Source organism: Hemitrygon akajei, chromosome 16 (genome assembly GCF_048418815.1).
Source record: "Hemitrygon akajei chromosome 16, sHemAka1.3, whole genome shotgun sequence".
Taxonomy (NCBI): domain Eukaryota; kingdom Metazoa; phylum Chordata; class Chondrichthyes; order Myliobatiformes; family Dasyatidae; genus Hemitrygon; species Hemitrygon akajei.
The window spans coordinates 43,572,756-43,586,690 of record NC_133139.1 but is presented as its reverse complement, the minus strand read 5'-3'; the positions used below and the strand labels follow the sequence as shown (position 1 = coordinate 43,586,690).

The window sequence follows — 13,935 nt, the reverse complement described above, 5'->3', positions numbered from 1 at the left end:
ATCTTGAATCCTGAATCTATTTATCTGTGGATGTTTAGCAATTGGTAGTGTATCTGTTTCTATTGAATATTGTCCAAAGTGAAGTGTGAATTGTTCACTGCTCTGAGATTTCTTATGAGGGACCAGTCTGACTGCTCTTCCAATATGAACGTGAAGCATTTGTTCACATCCCTTTGCCATTTTTCTGCTTTGTTTGCTGGTCTCATCTGACCACTACTATGATAAAAATCTAATAAAACAGCTGTAACCATAAATTTGGCAACTCCTTTTGACAAACCATTAATCTTCTGGACAATATCATCTACAGATTTATATCCAGAGTTACAAAGGGAGATGTGCTATAATGGAGATGGATGCTGTCATTTCAGCTCAGTGACCAGACATTACAGAAACAAGTGATAGAACTGGGATATATCAGGCAATGATCTACCTTATTAACTACACAAAAGCAAGGAGGTTTTACTTTGGAGATACCAGCACTAAATTCACTGTCTCCGACTCAGAGGTCATCAGAAGAAGCTAAATAATAGTGAAGCAGAATGCTTACTGGAAATAGTGAGGGCATTTGCCCTGTTCACTTCAGACCAGCACATTATAAATGAGATGACATTTCCCTGCCATCTACCCATAATCCTGCAGTTTCCGATATGTATCTGGCTCCTTCCTAATCATTGAAATTGATTTCCCTGCATGATTATATTGGCTGTGATACTTAGACAGAGACAGAGACAGATGTTCACAACATTTTTCAGCTCAATCCATGCATGTTTTAGTTACATTTTCTGAAAAGCTAAACAGTGAGAATACTACCTAACAGAGCACATTAGTCAAAGTTTTCTAGGGTCCAAGAATACATATTTTTATCTATTAACCAGATATTTCCAAGTTAGGATAGTTTGTGACTTGGATGTAAACTGGCAGGTGGAATTTCCTGCTAGTTCTGCCCTGTGTACTTGGTAGTAGAGCTCCAAGATTTGGGATGTGTTGTCAGAGTAACCTTGGGAAGTAATAGCAGGACATTTTGTCAATGAACAATGCTACATCCATTGTGCACCTGTGGTGGATGCACTGAGTGTTGATGTTTGTTTGGTTAACCCTAGCACCCTCCGAGATCATAGGCTACAGACACAGCCCACTGTCCTGGGCCAGTCTTTAAAGTTGTACCCCGGTGTTGCCCATCTTTGAAAACCCCTCCTCTCCCAGGGATGAGGTCTCTGAAGCTGCAGTTGGATTTTCTGTTACTCTAGGTTTTTTACGGGATGTGTTGCTAACCCCATGACAAACACTCACCCTTTCATTTTGTGGCTTCAGACCATCTATGGTGGAGTTACAATGTTTGGTGGTGGAAATTGGCCCACATTGTCCTAGATGGTGTTGAGCTTCTGAAATGATTTTGGACCTGTACTCATCTCCCAAAGTGGGGAGTATTCCATTTTGTTCTTGTCTTCAATGTTGTAGAGCAGGGGTGTCAAATTCATTTTAGGTCACGGGCCGGAATGAGCAAAATGCAGCTTCATGCGGGCCGGATCAGTCAGACGCGTGCGAACGCAGCTTTCGTTGCCTCCGTTTTTTCAGCCTGCTCTCATGTGTCTCAGTCTCTGCTATAACTACAAAGTGCTTCACTTTACAAATTCCGTTTCTTATGAAGAAGACTGCCGAGCAAGACTGCCGAATAAACACTAAAAACCCTGAAAACCTGGTACCTGAATAAACTCAGCATTAGCCATATCATACGCCATAGGCGCTTTGATTACTGGGGCCAGCTTTAATAGTAATTAGATATTATCTCGCGGGCCAAAGATAATTCCACCGCGGGCCAGATTTGGCCCGCGGGCCTTGAGTTTGACATATATGTTGTAGAGTAAATGGTGGAAAAGTATTGTGATGTAATGGCACTGAATGCCATGGGTAGGTAGCTTGACATACTCTTCTTGGACATGACCCTAGTCTGGCACATCTGTCATCTGAACATTACTTGCCCCTTATAAGCCAATTCTTTTATGTTGTGCAGGATATGCTACATGTAGTTATGAAGTGGTGGATGAGCTGAAGAGTTGCAATCATCACTCCACATTACTGCTTCTGTTCCTACAATGGAAGGAAGGCCATTGGTGAAGCTTTTAAACGTTGTTGTGTTGAATATAATCCATGAAAATCTCCTGCAGAGACATCCTGGGAATGGGAACACTGAGATACAACAACGACATCATTATTCTTAGTGTGAGTTATGATTCCATCCATTGGTGTACTTTCATCATGATAACCATTAACTTCGGTGTTAATGAAACTCATTGATGTTATAATTGGTCAATTTCTGCCTTGATAATGAGAGCAGTCAATCTCGTTTTACCTCTAGAATTCAGCTCTTTGCTCAATGTTTGAAATAAGGCTAATGTGAGTCATAGATTTACACAGAACAGAAATCGGATCTTCAGCCCATCGTGTCTATGCCAAACAATTTAATTTTCTGCCTCTACCTGCCTCTACCACTTCCACGCAAATCATGTTCCAGTCTCTAAGTGGAAAGTTCACCTCAGGTTTCCTATAAATCTCCTGCCTCACTAGTTTAAGGCTCTCGATCCACTGGAAAAATATCCTTAAATCTACACTCTCTCCCCCTCATAATTTTGTATCCCTCTATCAACTCTTATACTTGACCTCTCCAAGTTCACAGGAAACAAACTCATTTTGTCCAATCTCTCGTTATACCTGAAAATTCAATCAATTATTTGTACATGCTTTCCTACAAATACAACCATGCTGACTATGCTCCAGTCAGAATAATCTTAGCAAGATTAAACAGAAAGCACCAACAATTAATGATGCTTGTTCAGACAACAAATAAAAAACTCAGGTGCTCTCGAAAGCTCAGAGCCCAATACTCTCTGGATCCCTGCACAGGCCCCAAAGAGCTCAAAACAAATATGCTCCCTGAGGCAAACCCATTCCACACTAGGGCAATTAAAAACACAACTATATAATTCCCTTGTTAATATACACATTCTTTAATATGAATTCCCTTTATTTACTGGCATTTCTATCTCCTTCTGACCTGTCTGAATATCTAAAGCCAAATGTTTCTGTGAAAATCAATGTGTGGTTCATTTATGAAATTATTGCTGTATAAGTGACTTTTAATACCAGTGTCCATGAAACATTCTACCTTTGCTGATGAGTGAGAATCAACTAAAACTACAGTAATTAACTGGATTGGATTTCTGCTGCTTTTGCTGAACAGAACAATTTTGTGTATTTTTCCCCATTGACAAGTAAAGAAAAGTCTTGTATCTGTTCAGGAAGCTAGGACACCAAACCCCAAATAATTTCACTCACTACCCAGATCCAATGTGGCAGATACATAACTTCATACAAAGTCAGTTTGTACTGGTGGGAATCCAAGTCAGATCCAGTGATGGACAATGAGGTTCCCAACCAGAGTACATTCCGTATCCTTGTTACATTCAATATTTCTTTATGAAAGGAGAATTTGTTGGGAAGACCAATATTCACTAAAGTAAAGAGAAATGAGAGGTTCTCACAGTAATTTTTAAAATTCTCAGTAAGTCTGGACAGAACCATTCCGAGTGAGATATGATCAATCACAGAAGAGGCAAAAACAAGAGGTGGAGCCCAAGTCATTAAAAATATCCAAGAAGAAGGTGGATGCATTTCTAAGTGCTGATTCAATGAAGGAATCTGGGGATGTTGGGAAGAAGTTATGAAGTAGCTGATCAGCAATGAACATGTCAAATGAGACAGTGTCCAAGGGGCAGAATGGCCTTTTACAGTTCCTAGTTTCATTGTGTCCATGTCTCTCTCTGCCACCTGTTCCACCACTTCACCAGCCTGCCACTGCCTCCTTAATTTCTATTGCTGTCACCCTCAGACTTCACTGTGCCTCTCAGTTTTGTGCCACCTACAGATCTGAAGGTCGTGTCCACTGAACCCAAGTGCAACTCATTAATAGAAATGGGCAAAAGGGTGGTACTCATAATCATCACTGAGGTACTCACTCACACCTATCTCCAGTCTGATAAATAACCTATTACTGCTACTCTCTATTTTATTGCTGTATCCATTTTAGATGCCAATACACATCTCCAGATCTTGTTGTTATTATACCTGCCTCTGAAAGTTCTTTCCATATACACTCTGCACTCTACATATACACACTCAGGTCCCTTTTAATTCTTTTCACTTTCACTTTCAACCTAGGCCCTCTAGTGTTTACTTCCCCATCACTTGGAAAAGGACCTCTGGATTTCCCCTATCTATACTCAAACTTCATTTTTTATAACTTTGTAAGTCCACACATCATTCTACACTTTAAGGAAAAGGTCCTCACCTACCCAACCTCCTCCTATAGCCCTCAGATTTTACCAACATTCTCAGAGATTGTCTTTGCTCTCTGTGCCACTTAATGATGTTCCAATAACAGTGCAATGAGCACTATACATAATACTCCTGGTACAGCCTCACCCATGACTTTTTAATGGTAATATAGTGTCCTGAATCCTATATTTGGTAGCCTGACTGATTTGACCAGTGTGCCAAATGACTTATTTTCAATCAATTATAGCTGTGACGACATTTAGAGCACTATGTAATTTTTTGCCTAGGTCTTTCTATTCCACAACACTCAACAGAGGCCGTCCATTTTCTGTGAATGTCCTATCCTAGTATTATTTCTCAAAACATAATACCTTGGTAGCAAGGTAGAAATACCTCTCTAACGAAGGAGACGTGCCACTTGTTCCCTCTGTTGGCTTGCAAGTCATCCTTGGGCAAGGTATAACCGCTACCTAACACCCCCCCCCCCCCCGATCATGGTCATGAGAAGCCATGGGAGCAGCTGATGGATGCTAGTTTGAGCAGCTGGTGCATATCACAACTCCAGGATATGCTACCACTGACTCCAGGCAGACAATCTCTGAAAAGTTTTGCTCGCAGCTGGGGTTACCCAGCTTGGAGGAACACTGTCTAGAAGAAGGCAATGGCATACCACTTCTGGAGAAATATTTGCCAAGAACAATCATGGTCATGGAAAGGCCATGATTGCCCACATCATACATGGCACAAAGTGAAGAACACGAAAAACAAAAACATTATAGCTATCTGGATCGAACAAGGTTTGTCATTGCTTCACCCACTTACCCAACTGAACAATATTCCTCTGTGTGTTTTGACAAACAAATAGTTTCAGTCATCCATGGCCCAGCAAATCTTCACTGCCATTACATCTCATTAATCAATATTTCAAGATGTTCACAGGCATAGATTGTCATAGAAACAAATCCAACTGTGGTAACTACAGAGCAGTCACCTGACTCACCACCACAGGGGGAGTAAATGCCAGATTCCTCCTCAATCACATTCATCAGAAACCGTAGAACTACTCCCTGAATCACAGTGTGAAATTCATTCACCCACAGAACAGGGGACATGATCTTCACCGTACAGATACTCCTCTGACTCCATCAATCAGAAGGGTCTATAGAACATACTTCCCAAATTTGGTTCACAGTCAAATTCAATTCTATCTTACATTTGCCCTAAAAATATTTAACAACAAAGTCATTCTTTGTGGAGACCAGTATCAAACTTGCAGACTTTCCTGTTCACTTTTCTCAAACTGTCTTGGTCCTATGTTGCACCACACCTCCAACGACATTTCTGAATGAGTGCAGATAATCCCCAAAACTAACAGGGGACTCTTCAACCAACATACTTGCACTTTTGGTCCAAGGTTTCCCAAACTCAGTAGCCAGCCTGCTTTGTACATGTAATTCCAGCATTTATACATACACACAGAATTGCCTACCCTTTTATACAACAGAATTAACCTATTCAACTGTCACATAACTCACAATTCTCCAGGGAAGCCAGTTCACTATCTTTTCAGATACATCTGAGCTCTACCTGAATTACAGAAGGCATCTTAATGCACTATAAACCACCACCAACAGAATCTCCTCAAAATTCTCTGCAGGGACAGTTGAACTAATGTCAGTCTTCCCAGGCCAACACTTGCAGTTCTAAGTCCATGGTTACATGGAGTTTTGTATATTGGACAGGGAAGGTTGTTCATATACCTGAGGCCATACTGTTGAAATATGTCCCATCTTCCAAGCTCTGCCATGGGAAGAGTTTGCCTGCTGAATAGAAAATAAGATTCAAATTTTTGTTCAAAGCCTCTTTGAAGAAATGCAACATCCTCACTGAATTCTGGAGACTCTCCGGCCTATGACCTTCTGCATCATCTATTTAGACAAACATTTATCTGCACTTTACTACACCCACAAAGTGAAGCAGGGGAATTAATCACCATTCTTCTTCTGCTACCAAATGTTCCTACTGCCTCCTTAGATTCTGGCTGTTTGCAATATTCTGCTTTTCATTCACATGTAATATTTGACATTCATACGGCATGGAACCAGGCCCTTCAGCCCAAAGTGTCAGTGCTGGCCATCGAGCGTATATTTAGGCTAACCATTCACTAATCCCATTCCATTCCCTTACTATAACATTCCATTCAACATCCCTTAGATTGTACCAGTCACCAACACACACATGGAGAAATTTACAACAGCTAGTTATCTATCAAACTGCACGTCTTCGACATGTGGAAGGAAACTGCAGCATCCAAAGGAATATAGCAGGGATATATTGGTGGAAACAGATTGGTTTAGTTTATTTTGACACCATGATTGGCTCGTGGGAAGAGCCCTATTACTTTCACATACTGTTTGATATTCTGCTCTACAAATGAAGACAGACAGACATACTTTATTGATCCCAAAAGAAATTGGGTTTCGTTACAGTCGCACCAACCAAGAATAGTATAGAAATATAGCAATATAAAACCATAAATAATTAAATAATAATAAGTTAATCATTCCTAGTGGAAATAAGTCCAGGACCAGCCTATTGGCTCAGGGTGTCTGACACTCTGAGGGAGGAGTTGTAAAGTTTGATGGCCACAGGCAGGAATGACTTCCTATGACGCTCCGTGTTACATCTCGGTAGAATGAGTCTCTGGCTGAATGTAATCCTGTGCCTAACCAGTACATTATGGAGTGGATGGGAGTCATTGTCCAAGATAGCATGCAACTTGGACAGCATCCTCTTTTCAGACACCACTGTCAGAGAGTCCAGTTCCACCCCAACAACATCACTGGCCTTACAAATGAGTTTGTTGATTCTGTTGGTGTCTGCTACCCTCAGCCTGCTGCCCCAGTACACAACAGCAAACATGATAGCACTGGTCACCACAGACTTGTAGAACATCCTCAGCATTGTCTGGCAGATGTTAAAGGACCTCAGTCTTCTCAGGAAATAGAGATGGCTCTGACCCTTCTTGTAGACAGCCTCAGTGTTCCTTGACCAGTCCAGTTTATTGTCAATTCGTATCCCCAGGTATTTGTAATCCTCCACCATGTCCACACTGACCCCTTGGATGGAAACAGGGGTCACCGGTGCCTTAGCCCTCCTCAGGTCCACTACGAGCTCCTTAGACTTATTCACATTAAGCTGCAGATGATTCTGCTTTCACCATGTGACAAAGTTTCCCACCGTAGCCCTGTACTCAGCCTCATCTCCCTTGCTGATGCATCCAACTATGGGAGAGTCATCAGAAAACTTCTGAAGCTGGCAAGACTCTGTGCAGTAGTTGAAGTCCGAGGTGTAGATGGTGAAGGGAAAGGGAGACGGGACAGTCCCTGTGGAGCCCCAGTGCTGCTGACCCCTCTGTCTGACACACAGTGTTGCAAGCGCACATACTGCGGTCTGCCAGTCAGGTAATCAATAATCCATGACACCAGGGAAGCATCCACCTGCATCACTGTCAGCTTCTCACCCAGCAGAGCAGGGCGGATGGTGTTGAACACACTGGAGAAGTCAAAAGACATGACCCTCAGAGTGCTCACCGGCTTGTCCAGGTGGACGTAGACACGGTTCAGCAGGTAGACGAAGGCGTCCTCAACTCCTAGTCGGGGCTGACAGGCAAACTGGAGGGGGTCTAAGTGTGGCCTAACCATAGGCCGGAGCTGCTCTAGAACAAGTCTCTCCAGGGTCTTCATGATGTGGGAGGTCAATGCCACCGGTCTGTAGTCATTAGAGCCACTGGGGCGCGGCATCTTCGGTACAGGAATGAGGCAGGACATCTTCCACAGCACAGGAACCCTCTGGAGACTCAAGCTCAGGTTGAAGTCATGGTGAAGCACTCCACACAGCTGGGGGGCACAGGCATTGAGCACCCTGGGGCTGACACCATCCGGGCCTGCAGCCTTGCTTGGGTGGACACAGTTCAGCTGTCTTCTCACATATTCAGCTGTGAAGCCCACCATGGTGGTTTCAGGTGTGGGAGGGGTGTAGTCACGAGAGCAGGGTGGGGGGCTGTGTGGAGGGGTAGAAGGGGAGAGTGGAGTATGTGTTGGTTGGGGGCCAACAACAGATGAATCATGTGGGGGATGGGTAGGGGCCACAGTGTCAAATCTGTTGAAGAACAGGTTAATTTCGTTGGCCCTGTCCACACTGCCTTCATCTCCTCTGTTGCTAGTTTGCCAGAACCCACTGATGCTCCTCATCACACTCCAGACCTCTCTTATGTTGTTCTGCTGGAGTTTCCACTCAAGCTTCCTCCTATACCTGTCTTTAGCCTCCCTAATCTTGGCTTTCAGGTCCCTCTGTATTGTCCTCAGCTCCTCCCTATTTCCATCTCTAAATGCCCTCTTTTTAGCATTCAGGGCGTCCTTAATGTCCTTTGTTATCCATGGCTTGTTATTTGAATAACAAAGGACAGTTCTTGCCGGAACATTGCAGTCCACACAGAAGTTGATGTAACCAGTGATGCACTCTGTGAGCCCATCAATGTTCTCTCCATGTGGCTCACAGAGGGCCTGCCAGTCTGTCGCCTCAAAACAATCCTGGAATGCCTCATAAGCCTCCCCCGACCATTTCCTCACTGACCTCAAGGTTGCAGGTTTACTCTTCACCAGAGGGCCGTAGCAGGGTCTGAGATGCACCAGGTTGTGGTCTGACTTGTTCCTCTTCCTGATCCTCTGCCTGCACAATGAATTCATATGTCTGGCCATGCCTCTGTACCTAGAGAAATAATATCCCCAATCAGTACTCTGAATATCATATGGTTAGAGTGCAAGTTACCTTCAGGGGTCTCCTGACCCATTTACCTGCTCTTCTGTCTGTCTGGTGATATCCCAGTCTCCCCACTGCATGCAATCACTTTGGTTGCAGGATGATCTGGGTTTCCATTCCCAGAGAACTGAGATTCCCCTTCAGACTATTTGATGACATATTGCCTGACTTATTCAATAGACTTATTTATTTTCCTGGGTATGCATGTATAAATTCACTGGGACATTACCTCCTGTTCTGCATTTCCTACCTGAGCATTCCTTCAGATCCTGGTACTCTGATCAACCTCAGATATTCCACATTCTTGGTTATGTGTATAATTATTGCCCATCCAATGGTACCCAGAGAGGGTTTTTGGTGAAGGCCTCCTATAAGTGGCTGTAAAAAGTGATTTGGGTTGGCAGGCCACTGCAAAGGACACAGTCTGGCACTGGAGATGGACAGAGCCTGTTCAGATGATATAGGAAAGGTATTTTTACCAAAATAAACTTTATTCATAATTTAAAATGTTTACAAGAGTAAACCGTGCAATGCCTTGTTATTCTAAGAAAATGCATTAAGTGCTTTCCAAATTATGTAGCCCCATTGGATCGTATTCTTCCTGCAATAATTGAGGAGCCTTCTTGTCAAACCAGCCGCCTCCCTATCCCTGCACTGTGGCCCTTCCCCACCGACCCCTTGTGGTGGCTGCACCAAGCTTCAATGCATCATCAGCATGTACACCTGCTGCCTGAAATGTGCCTATTGGCACCATTCCTCCATCAACATCTTGCTGACCAGCCCAACTGATTTTGTGCAGACTAAAGGGTGTATTTCACCAAGTTCATAATCTTTCAGCAGCACTTGATAATCTGTCTCACTATGTGACCCTGGGAACGGTCTGTAGATCAGACAGTTTCCCAGCAGGCTACTGCTCGGGATGAACTGTGAAGCAGGCCCTAGCACTTTTCTTCATAACTTCTTCATAACCCCACAGTCCGCAAAGAAGGGAGTGATGGTGTGATCCCAACAAGAGTCCTCTCACAGAGAACGCACAGCTGTAGTGATGTTCCAGGCATACATGAAGGATCTAACTGTGACAGCCCCTCACTCCACTTGCCATGCAATGTCTTGGTGCCTTGTGAGGAGCTCTGGTGATGAGAAGTTCTGCAAGAGGGTCTGACAAGTCTGCTCGGGGAATAACCCCACTGTACACACCGAGTCCTTTTACTGTAGTGTCTGTAGGATGGTCTGTTTTGACCACTTGCTGAAGGGCCTATAGTCAAAAGTGTTGATCTAGAAGAACTTTTTCCACAAAGGAAAGGTAGTACGGCATTATGCGGTAATGGGGCCAGACACATTCTTCACAACACCGGGAACAGAAAGAACCTCAAAAAGGTTAGTTGGTAGCCACGCACATACTGAGGCAACCACATATTAAGATGCTTTCCAGAGCGAGGACGGCATTTTGTACTTTTAAACTAATTCAAAGGAAGACACGGGAGTCCGAAACATCAGTCTAATTTCGTGTTTTACTTTAAGCCAGGAGCGCATCTATTACGTGTAGCTTTTTGACCTATGCAGTTCATGTATCTATACATATTTCTTGTAATTATCTATTTAAACAAATGAGAATGCTCAGTTATACTATGTATGTACTGAAATAAATAAAAGATTATACAATGAATACTGAATATTAACTACACAACAGGTATGATTTTGCCTTGATTCTCCAAGGACTGTGAATTGTGAACAGTCTTCCTAGCTCCATCTTCGATTCCCAGAATCTTCCCAGAAGATGGCGTGGGTGTTTTCCAAGCTAGAGGAGCAAGGGATGGGCGACACCTGCTCAAACAACAGCAACCCTGAGAGGGTGCCAAGGTGGGTTTGAACTCAATATTGAATAACTGATGTGGGAACAGGAAGTCTGCACCTTCTGCCCTGTTGTTACTAGAGGTGTGAGAGGCATCTCAGCTCTGAGGGTTGGAATCAGGGAAATGAAGGGAGAGTATGGGAAATATCAGACAATAAACGACCTGCTCAACTGCACGTTGTTTTGAACAGACATGTCAGTTACTGATAGTGTCATCGCCTCAACCCTGAGGCGTGTGACGTGAATGGGAGGGCTTCAGATCCTTCCTCTGGCTGGTCAGTGGTAATCGCCCTGATTTGCATGGATTTCTTCCGGGAACGAACGGCTCTATAACTGGGTTCCATTGGCAGCGGCGGCCACAGTCCATCACAGATCCACCGGCAGAAGGGAAGCAAAAAACTGACGGGCAACCACGATGCGGACACTGTGTTTTTTCTGGTGTTTGTCACTGTGGCTGGGCTGTAAGTACAAGCTACAAGTCTGCACTGCCTATGTTTGCTGGGGTGGGTTTTGGGGTCGAATTAAAGAGTCAGTTGTTGAAGTTGAATTCCTGTTATTTCACAGCTGGAGAATCCCAGACTCCGACTCAACCTCCGACCGTGTCGGTGAGTCCAGGATCCACGGCCACGCTGAATTGTAACATCGGAACAAGTGATAACCATGAAGTTGACTGGTATAAACAGACACCGGGAACAGGTCCACAGTTGGTGCTCTATCACTATTATTCCTGGAGTAGCCCAAACTACGGCCCTGGGTTTAGCAGCGACCGTTTCACATCGACAATCGACAGCGCCGGCACCATTTACCATCTGATCATAAAGAATGTGGAGATGAGTGACGCTGCTCTCTATTACTGTGGAAAGTGGGTTTCATCGATCAATAATGTCGTGTTCGGCCCAGGGACAAAACTCTTTGTTGCAGGTAAGTGACGGAAATTATATCCTGAATAACCACGACATAAATGCGGTCACTAGCATATAATAATTGTAACGTTATTATTACCTGTGAATTTTACAGTGGAAAATGTTGATTTACAATCAAATCATATTCCGTGTCCAGTATTTCTCGACAGAGTGCAGTTTGGCGAATTGTTTCCGACTTTTAATGAAGCATTTCTCTTTTCGGTTGTCTTTTCGTACAAACTCTCCTCCTGCACCCATCCATTGAAAGACACTCTCCCACTGCCCAGACCTTGCCTCCTCGCCTGCCACGTGTGCCCCTCTGCGCTGCTCCTTTTTAATGATCCAGGCCCCTGCACCAACTATGATCAGAAATTCCGTTCTGCGGAGAATCTAACCTCCCCAACACCACGGTGAGTGGGAGCAAAATCCCTCACATCATCCCAAATCACAGAGCGATCTACCCTGCCCCTCTCTTTGAAGATCAGCACACTGATTTGCTGCCTTCGCCCAGTGGAGGTAAGGCAGATTGTAGCTTGTGTTTATTCCTCCGACAGCAGCGGGTCCATTTCTGATGGTGGGTAGGGCGGAGGGTAGATGAGGAATGTGAAATACAGCGCTCAGCAACTATTAATGGCCTCTCCTATCTTGTGTCAAGAACTGAGAATGGACTCAACAAAATAAACACGGCCCTACCGCGCACTACCATACTGGGCTCAGAGACCTGCAGCGAGATTGCTAAAGGGGCTGATAGCACAGAGAGTGGGCACATGTAACTACTCTGGGGAATTTCGATGTCAGTGTGTCTTTCAATTCTGTGAATGACTCAGAGCCTCACAGTCTCATGGGTTGGAGTAGATTTCTAGTTGACAAACATGAAGTGTTCTTCTCCGGACCCGACACAACTCCCCATCTCTACCTCCCCCTGGTCCCCTGAACCCATCCCCGTCCCTCCGTGAGATTGTTGGCCAAACTCTACGAAGCTGGAATGTTTAACTTGAGCTTCCTTTAAAGTGTGAAATAACGTGAGGTCTTCTGTTCATTTTAAACACGTCTTTTCTTGTTCATGTTGCAGATCAGCAGCTCCCGGACCCTTCAGTGAAACTACTTGGCCCGTCAGACGAGGAGATCTCCGCTAAAGGATCGGGCACCTTAGTTTGCCTGGTCAGTAAATTGTCGATAGGCTTTCCTGTCGTCAGCTGGACAGTGAACGACAGTCCGACGAGCAGTGACGTGCAAACCAGTGGGGTGACTCAGAACGCGGACAAAACCTTCAGTCTCAGCAGCTACCTGACGGTGCCCGGCGCAGACTGGAGCAGTGGGAAGAGGTACTCCTGCTCAGTTCAACAAGGAGAAACCTCGACAATATCCGCAACAGTCACACAATCCAGCTGTTAAACAGAGAGCGGCTTCGGCCTTGTTTGTTCCCTGATTAACAGGAGATCACCGCTTTGTATCTTTCACCTCTACCACTCTTACTCGCTCATCCCTGTACTTCCCTTCTGTTCCGCTCTCTGTAGTTTCCATTTTGATGTTGGAATATTTGTACCCTGATTTCAGGCTGATTTTGTTACTTTTCCTACGGAGAGGCTACGCGGTGTTAAAATGGACAGTTACTTGTATTCTGGAAATTTCACGCGGTGAATGGTTTTCTCTGGCACCGGGTTTTGGATTAATTCGAATAATTAATGAGTCATTTTGTGATTCGTCCTCAGTTTCAGACCAACAGAAGGTAACGGTAACTAACTACAAATAAACATGATCAGTGCAGGAATGATTTCCATGTGTGTGTTTTGTCATCTTTCGAGTTTATCATATTCTGACACGGAGTGGGGGGAGCAAAGACAAAGGAGATGCGTCTCTCTGGTCTGGTTCGTGTCCTGGTTTCCTGAAGTTTCTCTTCGGCAGCTTTGAACACCGAATATTATAAAAGCAGGACGGCAAGTCCCACTGAGGATAGTGTGGTGGGTTGACTGTAAGGCTGCGATGCCAACAGTTGGTTTTGCGAAGTTTAATGAAGGAAATGAATTT

At 44.3% G+C, this 13,935-nt stretch overlaps 1 protein-coding gene across 1 annotated transcript; it reads left to right on the top strand.

Moving 5' to 3' along the window:
- The first annotated feature begins 11,370 nt into the window (after positions 1-11,370).
- LOC140740005 (immunoglobulin lambda-1 light chain-like) lies at positions 11,371-13,674 on the top strand. Its single transcript, XM_073068778.1, has 3 exons — positions 11,371-11,466; positions 11,570-11,926; positions 12,980-13,674. Exons 1-3 carry the CDS (start codon positions 11,421-11,423, stop codon positions 13,300-13,302), a joined length of 726 nt encoding a protein of 241 aa, XP_072924879.1. The 5' UTR covers positions 11,371-11,420; the 3' UTR covers positions 13,303-13,674.
- The last annotated feature ends 261 nt before the right edge of the window (positions 13,675-13,935 follow it).